The sequence below is a fragment of the Tachypleus tridentatus genome, chromosome 13 (genome assembly GCF_004210375.1).
Source record: "Tachypleus tridentatus isolate NWPU-2018 chromosome 13, ASM421037v1, whole genome shotgun sequence".
NCBI lineage: Eukaryota > Metazoa > Arthropoda > Merostomata > Xiphosura > Limulidae > Tachypleus > Tachypleus tridentatus.
The window spans coordinates 125,875,656-125,889,329 of NC_134837.1; the positions used below are offsets into that span (position 1 = coordinate 125,875,656).

Sequence of the window (13,674 nt, forward strand, 5' to 3'; positions counted from 1 at the left end):
AATAAAATATTTATTTAATACTTTTTTCTTGTTTTCGGTTGTCAAAGAGTTACCCCCTTTTATTTCTACTCAATTAATACTTTTGGTTTACCTAAATAATGCTCTAAACAATACAGACCAATAACATGCAAAAAGTAGACAAATTACCTTACCCCTCAAAAAATTTTCTAGCTTTCTATTGTAACTGTGACAACAGTTGTTACAAGTTCATCTAAGCTAGCTGTTAACTCTCTCATGGGAACATTGTTCTTACTCTGAACGTAACTGACACTTAACTGGTCAGAACATAACTTTATGCAACACACCATCTGACAGACAAAAACCTCAAGTTTCTACTGGTTATAGGCAATATACAATGAAATGCAAGAGTGAACTATTAATGAATAATAAAAGAGAGGATGTGACACGTGGGGTCTTATTTTATATTCGATAGATCTGTAGCAAATGAAGTCAAAAACTATAACAAATGTGGTTTATCTAAGCAATGATGATTTTATAGCAAGTAACATACATTTCATTTCATATTTTTTCAAGGAGTACTAGATAAAATAGGGATGATGACATGCTAAGAGAAAATATGTCGTGTGTCATTCTTGATAAAATTCAGGAGTTTTTAAAAATGCCTTGTAAAAGTAAAAAACTTATAACTTGTATACTATTAAAATATAACTTATTAGCTAAGATTTCATGCTATTCTAATCTTAATAACATACAAAAAGTAGTCTAATACAATTTTGAATATGACACCAAACCTTGTGTCATGCATAGTAATGAATACCCATGGTGATAGAGTTAAATTTAAAATTTTGTTGGGCAGTTTCTTGTGTTAGTCAGGGAAAATCTTATCTTAATAACCTTTTCACATTCTTTAAAAAGTTTAATGCTTATACAGATGAGGATAAAAGTGTGGATTTGGCCACTATGGATTTCTGAAATCACCTGATCAGGCCCTGCATACAAGGCTGGTTAAAAATCTTTGTTGGAAGTAAGGGTGATAAGTTGGCTCACTGAAGAAAGCAATGGCTAATTGAAACAAACAGACAGCTATTATAAATGGAGTTCTGTCAAACTGGATTAAGGTCACAAGTGAGGTACCTCTTTGTTTAGTACTATAACATTTGCTCTGATTTATTTTTGGCAAATTCTTATAAAAGTACACCTTTATAGCCCCTGAAAATATAAACAATGGATATACCAAGTTTGCCAATACAGTGAGAAAAAGAGCCAAAATATATTACATTAAAATACTGTATTCTACCATAAATCTTAGAACTACATTTCACAATAGCACATGTCAAACCTACATTATAATGTAGCATTTCACCTGATAATTGAGTGCGTTGACATAATGAACTCCTGTTCACTTGTCACAGAATTGAATGGAACTCTTTTACTTTTGGTTTGGACATAAATGTAGTTTTCGTTAGGAACCCGTAATCGGTAGATGCTACTGGTGCTGCTCCCTACCTGGAGGGCTGATAAATGAATACATTAAATCCAGTTCCACATTAGAAGAATTAATTATTTGTCTTGTCTATAAGAACTGGACCAATAATCTAAAGATAAGCTTACCATGGAGTAAAACACTTAACTATTATCAATAAAGGTTGTTATGAAAACAAGCTTACAAGATAAAGTAATAAAGCAAAATAAGTGTAAACAGCTAAACGCATAAAGTTAACAAACACATCCACATCTTAAACAATCCTAGGCTTAAAGTATAGCAAACAATAATAAAAATTCACTTTCTTCAAAAAAAAAGGTATATTGTTTGATATAGTTGTTTTTAATACTACTGTTTCATAACTGCAATTAGTTGTTGCTTTAGGCTTAAAGGTGTTTTTAAAATAAAGGTAATTACCAGTTAGGCCTAACTTATACATTAATATTTTATTACTTTTCTCATATTAATTATTTTAGTGGTCTCTGAATAATTACAGCTTGCTTATAAACAAGATTTACCCATAACCAACTGAGATCATAAGAATGTCAGAACATGTAAATAATTCTTTCATCTCGGTCTTTCAGATCCTGAATGTATGTCAAGAAAACACCACTAGAGACAAAAGTTACATTAACAACATCAACTTACTTTCTTTAAGGTGCTGGATCAACTTGTGAAGGTCTTTAGGATGGCACAGTTTGTGAATAATCCTTTCATCCAGGTCCTTCAGATACTGGCTGTATGTCAATAAAACACCACTAAAGAAAGACATAATATTAGTAACATCGTGTTCATGTGTAGAAACAATAGCTGTTAAACAATATTAGCAAATTAAAAATTTGCTAATATGTTCTTCTTACAACTCAGATAACAATCATTGGTTATATCAATCTAAACATTGAAAGAAAAACAGCAACAAAAAAATTTACACTAAATCTGTATTTCATTAAACTTAAGTCTGTTTGGCAACAAGTAACTATTAGTAAACTCAAAATCCTCAGAACAATTAAGTACTTTTACTACCTTCTCATTGAAAGAAAAACTTTATACTGGGAATGGGAAACCTGACAATTAGATACATACAAACAGTTTCTAGTTTAAGCAGTTACACAATAGGCTATCTGTACTCTGCCCACCACAGTTATCAAAACGTTGTTTTTGGTGTTGTAGGTTTATAGACATGCTGCCATTAACAGAGGGGAGGGAGTCAAAGAGAGAGTGCCTAAAATGGAAGTATAAATATCCTACTAATTGCTAAATAAATTTAGGTTCTTTCTTTTTTTTTTAGATAAGTAGAATGTTTCTAAATTACTAAAAGAAACACCTAGTTTATATATGAAAAATGTTAACCCCAAAACATCCAAAGTTTACCTTGTATCAATGTCCAATATCTTGCCTGTTAGATCTAATTTAGTTGTAAACTGTTCTACACCACAAGAATTTTGAGTACGTTCGTTCAGAGGAATTCGACGAGCCACACAAAACAACAGGTTTTGAGCATCTGTTTAAAAGAGAGAAACAACATAAATTATACACCATAACAATGTTTATTTCTTTCAAAACCTTTAGCAAATACATCATAGTAATCCAGTTTCATGTATTTTAAAAATGACCTAACCTGAACTCTCTGTTTCTGGACTATCTGAATGTTCTGAAGGGTGAGGTAAAAGAACCGTGGACAACTGCATGCTCTCATATTGTGATATTCGGGTCTGTTTTTCTTCCATACTCTCTTCTGGATCCTCAGAAGGTTTTACAAGGAAACGACAATTGAATGTGCGACTTTTATTTGTGCCTGAACCAGGCTCTGAAGTCCAGCCAAAACCATTACCTTTTAAAAATCAGGCAATAATATAAGTTTCAACTTAAAAAAAATTCACAATTCAGATTTCTAATAAAACATTAACATTCCAAATAAGTGATGTGCCTTATACTATATAACTTTCAATCAATTTCTGAAACAAGAAAGGGGGGAGGGTAGTAGTAGTCTTCCTAACTACATCTTCTTCTAGTTGAGTTCATTATACTAAAATAATTGTGAATACGCCTATCGGCAAATTATCTAACAAAGATGTGTTTTGATAATGGATTTAGAACTTGGTTGGTTTGTTGATTTGGTGTTTTATGGCACAAAGCAGCTAGGCTATCTGCACCAAACATCCAGCAAAAAGTTAAAATTTAGTAAAATCCATAAATGGAAAATAAGGTAAAATGAAAAAAAGTTTAAAAAACAACAACATTAAAACCAATATTTACATCTAGTCTACAGCCGTAAGAGAAAAACTACAGTAATACAAGTTTTAAAAGACTTTCTGTACCACAATTGCAATTATCATAACTTGCCAGGAAGACTAACAGGTACGTTCAAAAACCACCATTAGTCACTTAAGTTGGCCTTTCCAGTCCTGGTTCCAAGTTATTTGACGTTATGGCCATTTTCAAATTTCAGATCGAACTAGATGTGCTTTGATTCTTAACAGGGAATCACATTAAAAAGAAGTCTAATGTATAAATTTAAAAACTTTAACATTAAAAAGATTAATGGCCTTTAAAAACATTCCCACGGTAGACCGTTTCACCACCACCAATAACACTGTCTAACGTTATGAATAAACCTTGGGTCAGAACACTTTTTAAATGGTGCCATCGTTGAGAGTCGTAACAATGGCAAGACAGTAAAATGTGGCTTATTGTGACCTCAGTGTTACACACACAACACACTGGTGCATCAGACCCAGATAAAAGAAAACAATGAGTGAAAAAACTGTGACCAATGCATAGTCTAGTTAGAACTTCCTATTTCCAATCCTTATGAAAGCAAGATGGCCAAAGTCCAATACATGGCTTTATTTGGTAAAGCTTGTTTTCACATTGCTCACTCCAAGTCGACTATCAGTTAGCACGTAGTCAAGCCTTGAATACAGGACCATAATCCACGTATGGGACAGGCACAGCAGTGATAGTGCCAGAGCAGATAGACTTAGCTGCAATGTCAGTGAGCTCATTCCTGCTAATATCAATTTGGCCCCATATCCAGAAAAAGTTGACAGAAGTAGATGCCAAAAAGAAATGGGCCAGTCAGTTATGAATACCGTTGAGAACAGGATGTGAACTAACATGAAGCAATTCCAGCGCCAGTAGAGAAATAAGCGACTCAGTATGAATAGTGCAGTTTGAGTACTGCTTAGCTTCTATGTGATCCAGGGCAAGGGAAATGGCATACAGTTCAGCAGTGAACACAGAAGTTATAGAGGGGATTTTGCACGCAACCACCGAACCTCAACAAACTATGGCAGAGCCCACAGAGTCACCTGATTTTGAATCATCTGTATAAATAGAAATTGAAGGATGGTTCAAAAGATGTTCAGCAAACAGCACACAGTATTTCCAATTGAGAGTGTCTGCTTTTCTCAGATGACTTAAAGATAGGTCACATTTTAGGGCTGTAAGAAGCCATGGTGGGATGGGCCATACGAAGTCGATACAGTAATGTTATCCAAGGACAAACCCAATTCATCCAACTGTGCCTGGATACGAAATCCAAAAAGTGCAATGGCAGATTGTCTGTCCTGAAGAAGTATGGCCCACCGAAGAAGGAAAACACAACCCCAGATGGGATGCTTTGGTAAGGAATGAAGTTTAAAAGCATATAGTAAAGACAGTTGCAAATAGCAGAGGTGCAGAGGAAGTTCATGAGAATCTGTGTATGAGCTATAAACTGGGGAAGTTCTTGATGATGAATGGGGTTCGGCATCTTTAAGGCTGAGGATCTGGCACAGCCATAGACCAGTGATCCATAGGCAAGTTTCAATCGAATAAGAGCACAGTATACCCTTTAGCATAGAACATCAATCCACTCCTCAAGTGGTAGAAGAGAGGACATGGAGGATGTTCAGTGCTCTTGTACATTTGACCTGTAATTGCTTGATGTGTGGTATAAAGGTCAGCTTATGGTCAAAGATAAGCCTCAAGAACTTTGTCTCAGGGACCACAGGCAGCAAAACTTCACCAATACAGAGTTCAGGATCATGGTGAATACCTCGTTGCAGCAAAAGTGCATGCAAACAGTTTTAGAGTGAGAGAAGTTAGAGCTGTTTGCTGTGATCCACTTCAGTAAATGATTGAGGGCAGTCTGTAGCTACTGCTCAACATACCTCATGTTCGACGACTGACATGAGATGTGAAAGTCGTCAACATCAAGCCCATTTGCAAGAGTAAGAGGGAGTTGTTCAGTGACAGCATTAATCTTTATATTGAAAAGTGTGACACTCAAAACACAGCCCTGAGGGACTCCAAATTCCTGTAGAAAAAAAGTGGGAAAGTGTCAAACCAACACAAACTTGGAATCTCCTGTCCATTAAAAATTTTTTAATAAAAATGGATAAATGGCCATGTAACCCATGTATATGAAAGTCTCACAAAATGTCATACCTCCATGTTGTATCATAAGCCTTCTCAATGTCAAAGAATATTTATACAAGACGTGTCATTTGAGAAAGGCTTCTCTGATTGGCATTTCAAGTCGAATGAGGTGGTCCACAGTGGAGAGCTGTTGTTGGAATCCACAGGTGAGTGAGAGGAGGTTGTTTGATTCAAGAAACCAAACAAGACGAGCATTAACCATCCTCTCTAAGATCTTACAGAGACAGCTTGTCAAAGTAACTGGACAGTAGTTTGAAGGAATCTTCTGATCCTTCCCATGCTTAGAGAAAGGTAGGATAATAGCCTGGTGCCAGGCATCAGGAGAAACATTCTCCTGCCAGACCTGGTTAAAAACAATAAAAAAAATAGCAAGAGAAGTAGGAGATAAATGGTGCAGCATTTCATAGTGTACATCATCAGATCCAACTTATGTACTGCCAGACTGAAGAAGGACCAGTTTGAGTTCTACCAGTGTAAAGAAATGATTATAGTCAAAGAGACAATCAGGTCAAAAGGAAAAGAGGTGACCGCTCTGCCCAAGTCTTGATGGCTAGGAAGGTGGAGGAAGAAGCAGAAGTGCAAGATACCCAGCAAAAGCTGTCACCTAGAGTATCAACTATGCTCCCAGTATCAGCCACTTCCTGACCACCACAGAACAAAATTGAGAGAGGGACAGAATTATATTGCCCACTGACCTTTCAAATCTGATCCCATGTGATTTTGGAACTGGTGGCAGAGGATATGCTGGTTGTGAACTTATCCAAGATTCCTTCTGGCTTTGACGTCTTACCAACCAAGCATGTGCACGGGCCTGCTGCAAAGCAAAGCAGTGCAAGAGTATGGGACACTTACAAAAAGTATCCCAGGTCCATTTTTGAGCCTTCTGTGCCATGTGGCAGACAGGATTCCACCATGGATGAGGATATCATGGAAAATGAGTCACATTTTTATAAATACATTGAGCAGCTGCTTGTATAATATAGTCAGTTACTGCTGCCACACAGTTGTCTGCCAATGGCTTACATACAATGGCAAAATCAAGTTCTGCAAGAGCAGTGAAAGAGGGCCAGTTTGCTTGACCAGCTTCCACCAGGGCATGCAGGTTGGGTGGCATCAGCCACAGCTTCTCTCTCTCTCTCAATATTGTAGGAAAATGATCACTGTCTTGTGGATTATTGTTAACCTTCCATGAAAAATGGGGGACCAAAATAAGAGATCAATAGCAGTAAAGGACTGACTAGGTGTATGAAAATAAGTATAAGAATCAATACTGAAAAGAAATAGGTTTTGATCAGAGAGCATACACTCTAAGAAGCGACCCTTCCTATCAATATCAGCACTTCCCCAGAGGGGATGATGTTCATTAATGTCCCTCAGGATTAAAAAGGGAGATGGCAACTGTTCAATGACACCATCAAGGCCTAATTGATCATAGGTCTCTCCAGGCAACAGGTAGAGAGAACAAACAGTGATGGTGTGATTCAAGGAAACATAGATGGCTACAGATTCCAAGGGTGTGTAGAGTGGTAAAGATGGGCACATGCTGATCAACCAACAGTGCCACCCCTCCATGCACTCGTCCATCACATAGCTGTCACTTCTATACAAAGAAAACCACTGAAAGGTGACTGTATCGGAAGGTTTCAGAAATGTTTCCTGTAAGGAAAGACACAGAGGATGGTAGGAAGCAATCAATGTTTTGATGTCATCCAGATTAGAACAGAATTCTTGACAGTTCCATTCTATTAAAGTGGCCATTTTTATTCATGTGTAGGCAAATTGGGTGGCAAACCCTTCTGTTTACAACCATATCTTTTTTTTCTTTACTGTCTTTATTTGAGGGAGGTGTATCGACCTCCATGGATCCTGCCATGGGTCAATTGGGCAGGTCTTTGCTGTTGGAAGAGGATTTTAGTGACTGAGAACATGAACAAATGATCGTTTTGCATCTTGGGGTGGGAGAAGAAGATGTATCTGAGGAATTGCCTGTACCCAGAACCAAAGGAAGTGGATCTTCGGTGTTGAAGTTGATTCATCAAATTTTTTAACCATGAAGGTCAGAAGACTTTTCATTTGGTTTGAGAACAATTCTTTTGGAGGCAAAGAGAGATCAGTCTGCACTCCCACTGTAGTAGTGGAATGAAGTGCAGCAGTATACGTCTGAGATGAAGTGGTGGACAGCATTTTTCGAGCCTCAGGATAAGTAATGTTATGAATCATTTTCAAAAGCTGCACCTTTTTCTTCCAACCATATAGGGCAAGAACGAAAGTAGGAAGGGCGAGAGCCATTGAAATTGATACAATGAGGGTCAATTTCACACTCATAAGCATTGTGGTCCTTGCCATCGCAACGAGCACACATCAAAGAACCACAACATGATATCTTTGAGTGGCCTAACTACTGACACTAGAAACATTTGAAAGGGTTTAGAATGTACGGCTGTACCCTGCAATTAAGATAACCTGCCTTGATGGTGGCAGGTGGATGTAGTGATGTAAACGTCAGAATGAGGACATTGGTCAGCTTCATAATTCCATCTTTGTGAGTGGAGATAAGCCTCACTGGAGAAACTCCTTGGGTGGAGAAACCAGTGAGAATCTCTGACTCGAGGATGTTCTACAAAAACATCTCAACAATAACTCCCTATGATGAATTAAAAGTTGCATGAGGTGTAACCTCAATATATATATCCCCAATCACCTTTGGATGCAAGAGGAATTCACTGTGTTGAGATGTGAATGTTTCCACCAACATATCACCAGATTAAAGCTTCTTTACTAACCCTGGAGAGCCAGCAAATCCCTCTAGTTCCTTCTGAATAAGAAAGGGAGACGTTTGCCTTAAAGGTTTGTCTAAAAGAGAATGTAGTATAAGAAAATGAGGTACATGTGTCACAGAAGTTGAAGATTGCTGCTCAGAATCTTGAAGACGTGGACATTTACCTATGGACTGTTTTTTCATTATTTTATTTAAGTTTCTATTTAGAGGATTCATAATAAAAAAGAAACATTTCAGTGATCACTGACCCCACCATCCACCATGGAGTCCTATGAGGGGATGCACTACAATGCCAAACAAGACACTGCAGCAATGCCAGGGTTTTCGTGAGCACTATACCCAAACACCAGCATCAGATACAATGTCCACAACACCTGTTTAAAACACCCAACAGTAGTACTTGGTTGATCCTAGCCCAAGTGGACCAGCCAAATGACCTAAGGGAGCAACCACCAGGCTGCCTGTCTACAGGAATTCAAGGCCAAAGTGGTGTGTTAGGGTTAGACCCCTCAAACACCAGGATCCTTTCCTCCCCTTCACAGGTTACCACGCACAACAAACACTTGGGTGAATGTTTAGATCCCAGAGGTCTCACCATGTACACAAATCCACACCAAGGGGGGATTTAAAACTACAAAATGGGGAACATACAATGTGCTTAATGATAATAAACAAAAGAACATGAATCAATCTGGGGTACCACGATCTATAGAAACCTGCAGTACGTTGCACCAAAGCCACAGTAAGCAAAGTGTGACATCCAAAAACAGATGACAATCCACACACACAAACAACAGTGGCAAAATCCATCCATGTGCTCTAAGCAGCAGTATGCAACATATTCAAGAAGGATTTCCATCCAAAAGTAAGACCAAAAAGTATGGATTCACCAAAATTTTACTAAAGAATGAAATTGGTATTTGTATGATTCCTTACAGAAACAAAGTGGTCAAGATGCTAGGTGAGGTATCTATAAACTCCTGAATGGCCAGACAGTTGAAATGAAAATTGGAAAACTTTAGTTCTCCTACACTATATGGAGTGTGGAAAGCATACAAGAATCACTGGTATGCTTTGACACAACAACTGCATGACAACACCTTCTGCAATGTAAACTCTGCTACAGGGCTACTGTAATGATTCATGGATGTTAGATAAAACATAACTGGATGTGGCAACATAACTTTAGTGAAAAGGTGAGGCCCCTAAATCATTTAAAATAATTTACTCAACTTGTTTTGTTGTTAAAGATGTAATTTTCCTGAAAAACATGTGATAACAGGTCTTAATGAAGAGGATAAAAAGACAAATTTATGAAAACCAAAACTAATTATGCAAAAGCAAGAATACATTGGGTTTTTTTTAATACTACAAACTCTTTGTGAAGAAAAGACAAACTTAATTATGTAGACCTATGACAGTTTTTTGTCTTGAAATTCTTGCATGTTGTTCAGCAATTCCCATACAGTGAATCCAAAAATATCCATTTTTCTTCATCATGTACAGTTTTTTTGTTTTTCTTTTTTCTTTTCTTTTCTCTGGACCAATCACGACTTGAGAGTCTCATGAGTAGTTCTAGAACCCATGAGAAACACACCACTAAATTACAAATGATTAACAGGCCACATGATGCATTACTTCTGGATACTATTTTTCTGTGAACTTCAACATTATTGTTTTCTTTTTAACATTATTTATTCATTGCTGTGACAATGGAAAGTTGTATAAATGACTCAAACATATTCTGTTATATTTGTGGTAAATCTGCTGTAAAGAAACAAAGGCAAAACATCATATATTTTGTCACAAGAGCATATCAAGCATTTCTTTAAAAAACAAACTTAGAGACTGAGAAAAATCATGAGCTGCTCACAAAATTTGCACCACTTGTGTCAAAGAGTTGAGACAAAGGACTACAGGTAAGAAAAAAGTCTTTACCTTTTGGAATTAATATAGTCTGGTGAGCATAGAAACCATGGAGATGACTGCTATTTTTGCTCATTTAACCTTTTGCAAAGGTTCATGGGTCAAAAGCCATGTCACTGCATTTGTTGAACTAATATTTTATGAATTTATTTCAATATGTTTGAATGCAATTGTAGATTATGGTTCAAACTTTAATATTATATATAAGTTAATTTCTTAATTTAAAAGTAAATATTGAAATAACACATCTAATTATAAATTTTAATAAGTCATGTGGTATGTAGAATGCTTGTGATGTCAAAATACTAATTCTATAATTTAGTACAAATTAGGAACTTAAATTACTTATATTGATAAGCTAAAAAATAAAATAAGAGCCTTATATCCTTTTTATTCTGCTAAGGTATGGTTTACATACTGAAACAAATATAGTGGCCCCATTCAACTTTTTCAATTTTTTTGAAATGGTCCCTTATATATTCTTACTTCAATATATGATAAGTGAATAACCAATAAATAGTTTAGAATGTCCCCAGAGTGGTTTTCTCTGCCATTTTAATCTTTAAAAAATTTCTACAGTATCAGTGTAGTTGTTTATGATATTTGGTTATTCAACTGTATGTATAAAACCTAAAAAGAATGTTCAATACACTGTCTGTGCAAAATTTTAAAAACTTAGCAACCTATGTTCAGCAGCAACCGAGTTCAAAGGTTGAACTTGTGTAGCAAGAAGAGATAATTGTTTGCTTTACTTCTTGATCTATTGTTCTATACTCTAAGAAAAGTTTAATAATTTATTTCTAAATAGTAATAATCTATATATATATATATATATATATATGTATATATTAACTGAAATGTGACTGTATATTTCAAAATACTAGTTCACTGAAACAGAGCCAAGACAGGAAAAACTGAAGGTCAGTTTTATATTACTGGATACATGACTTGAGTGCAGGTGTACTGCATCAAAACAAGTTATTTAATGTTAGGTAGCCATGACTGGAATGGTCAATATAATATAGAAGTTTTTTTAATCATAACATGTAATGAAATAGACATTTTCAGAAACAAATCTTTAGTAAAAGCATTTCGTTAAAAGATCTGCACAAATAAAAAGTTTACCAAATTTTGTGAAGATACACATGCTGTATCAAAAGTTATAATGCAAATACTTAATGTGTACAAATCTGTAGACAAACTTGTGTATATTATACCAAACCTGTTATAAAATGGTTAACTTGGAAGGAAACACTTCAAATGTTCTATGTTGTTAAGTCAACAATCTGGTTATACATAGTTTCCATGTTTTTGTGTGAATAGGACAGCAGAACACAAGCATGGATAAAGAAGCAATGGTCACACAGAATCAGCCTGAAACTAGGATAGAGAAAACATTTAACGTGAAAGTACTGTTGACACAAAGAAAATCCTATTACCTCCACATAAAATTGGGATTGTTGAAGCCTTTGTAAAAGTCTTAGACAAAGATGGTGACTATTTCAAGTATCCATGTAAGCAGTTCCCAGCTCTACAACAATCAAAACTGAAAGAACGAAATTTTGTTGAGATGCAGATTATAAAATTAACTTCAAAAGAACAGTTCAGAAATATGAGGAAAGTTGAAAATGAAGTGTGGATTATTTTTAAAGATGTCAGAGACAAAGGTTTTGGAAACAACAAGAACTCAACCTATGAAATATATTGTCAATAACATGTTTGATAGATTCAAATATTTGGGTTGCAATACATTCACACACTGACATTTCTCTAAAAATATTGGTGCCTTCAGCAAAGAACAAGGAGAAAAGGTTTCATCAGGGCATCAAAGAAATGGAGTAGGTATTAGAGAAGATGGAATACCAGCATGATTGATCACTCTTGGTCACTTGAATAAGACATTTGGTTTGTCTTGAATTTCACACAAAGCTATGCAATTGCAATCTAAACCAGCCATTCCTAATTTAGCAGTGTAAGACTAGAGGGAAAGCAAATAGTCATTACCACCCACTGCCAACTTTTGGGCTTCTCTTTTACCAACGAGCAGTAGGATTGACCGTCACATTGTAACACCCCATGGCTAAAATGGTGAGCATGTTTGGTGTGACAGAGATTCAAACCTGCGACCCTTAGATTATGAGTCAAGTGCCTTAACCACCTGGCCATGCTGAGCCTAAATAAGATGTTCCAGGTGCAATACATAAAAGAAAGACCACAACATGTAGTTTTGAGACTTAGATGTAGATTGTACAAAAACATATCAGTCATTTTCATTTGACATCAATGTTCTTCCCTTTTTTTCCAGTTTTTTTTTGTATTTTTGATAACAAACATAAGAATAAAAAATATTTATTGTGGTAAATGAAGTGATAATTTGATCTAAGAAAGATACTTTTTTTTCCTCAATCTGTAAAAAATCCTAATATGATAAAAAAAAATTAACATTTTTGAAACACCCTTAGCTGAATAAAGGAAAATGTGTTATTAAAATCAAAACAACTTCTATGAAGTTTAAATTTGTAGACAGGTATTATCTATTGTAATTAATTTTCTTTCTCATTGGTAAAATACGTTTCTTATTTGTACATTACTATTAATCAAACTAGAACTTGTGACCTTTAGAATAGGAATAGTGAAAGCTTCTGGTTAATCTTACTTAACAAACCACAATAGGATATATGAATTATTTAAAAAAATACTTAAATAGGATTGTTAACTACAAATATGAAAAATATTACAAGTTTTACCTATTGACATTGGTAAGAGGTTACTGCTGAACCTAGCATGATCTCCTACATGGATTATATTGTAAATGCTCTTCCCAGCAAGGTCATCCTACGGGTTAAAACCAATAATATCACAATGAAACAAATACAAAAACTAGATATAAATTACAGTATCTATATTTAAAAACAACAAATCTTTGCATATTCAATAACACGCTTTGTAAGAAACTGTTTTATAGACTGTCAGAGAAACAAAAGTACCCCCCCCCCCCCAAAGAGTGATATAAAACAAATTAAGTGTTATATTTTGTTTTTAAAGTTTTATTATTTCAGAAAATAAAATGTTGAACATTAAACAAAACAACTTATTTGGTTAT

General features: G+C 35.5%; 1 protein-coding gene across 10 annotated transcripts in view; it reads right to left on the bottom strand.

Moving 5' to 3' along the window:
- Positions 1 to 13,674, bottom strand: part of LOC143239086 (uncharacterized) — a 115,315-nt gene that overhangs the window by 31,080 nt on the left and 70,561 nt on the right. For all 10 annotated transcript variants that reach the window (XM_076479891.1, XM_076479893.1, XM_076479889.1 and 7 more), the window contains 5 exons: positions 13,319 to 13,406; positions 3,063 to 3,275; positions 2,816 to 2,945; positions 2,093 to 2,202; positions 1,325 to 1,475 (listed from right to left, as the gene is read on the bottom strand). In XM_076479891.1, coding sequence (XP_076336006.1) covers positions 1,325 to 1,475; positions 2,093 to 2,202; positions 2,816 to 2,945; positions 3,063 to 3,275; positions 13,319 to 13,406 — 692 coding nt within the window. The remainder of the gene's footprint in view (positions 1 to 1,324; positions 1,476 to 2,092; positions 2,203 to 2,815; positions 2,946 to 3,062; positions 3,276 to 13,318; positions 13,407 to 13,674) is intronic.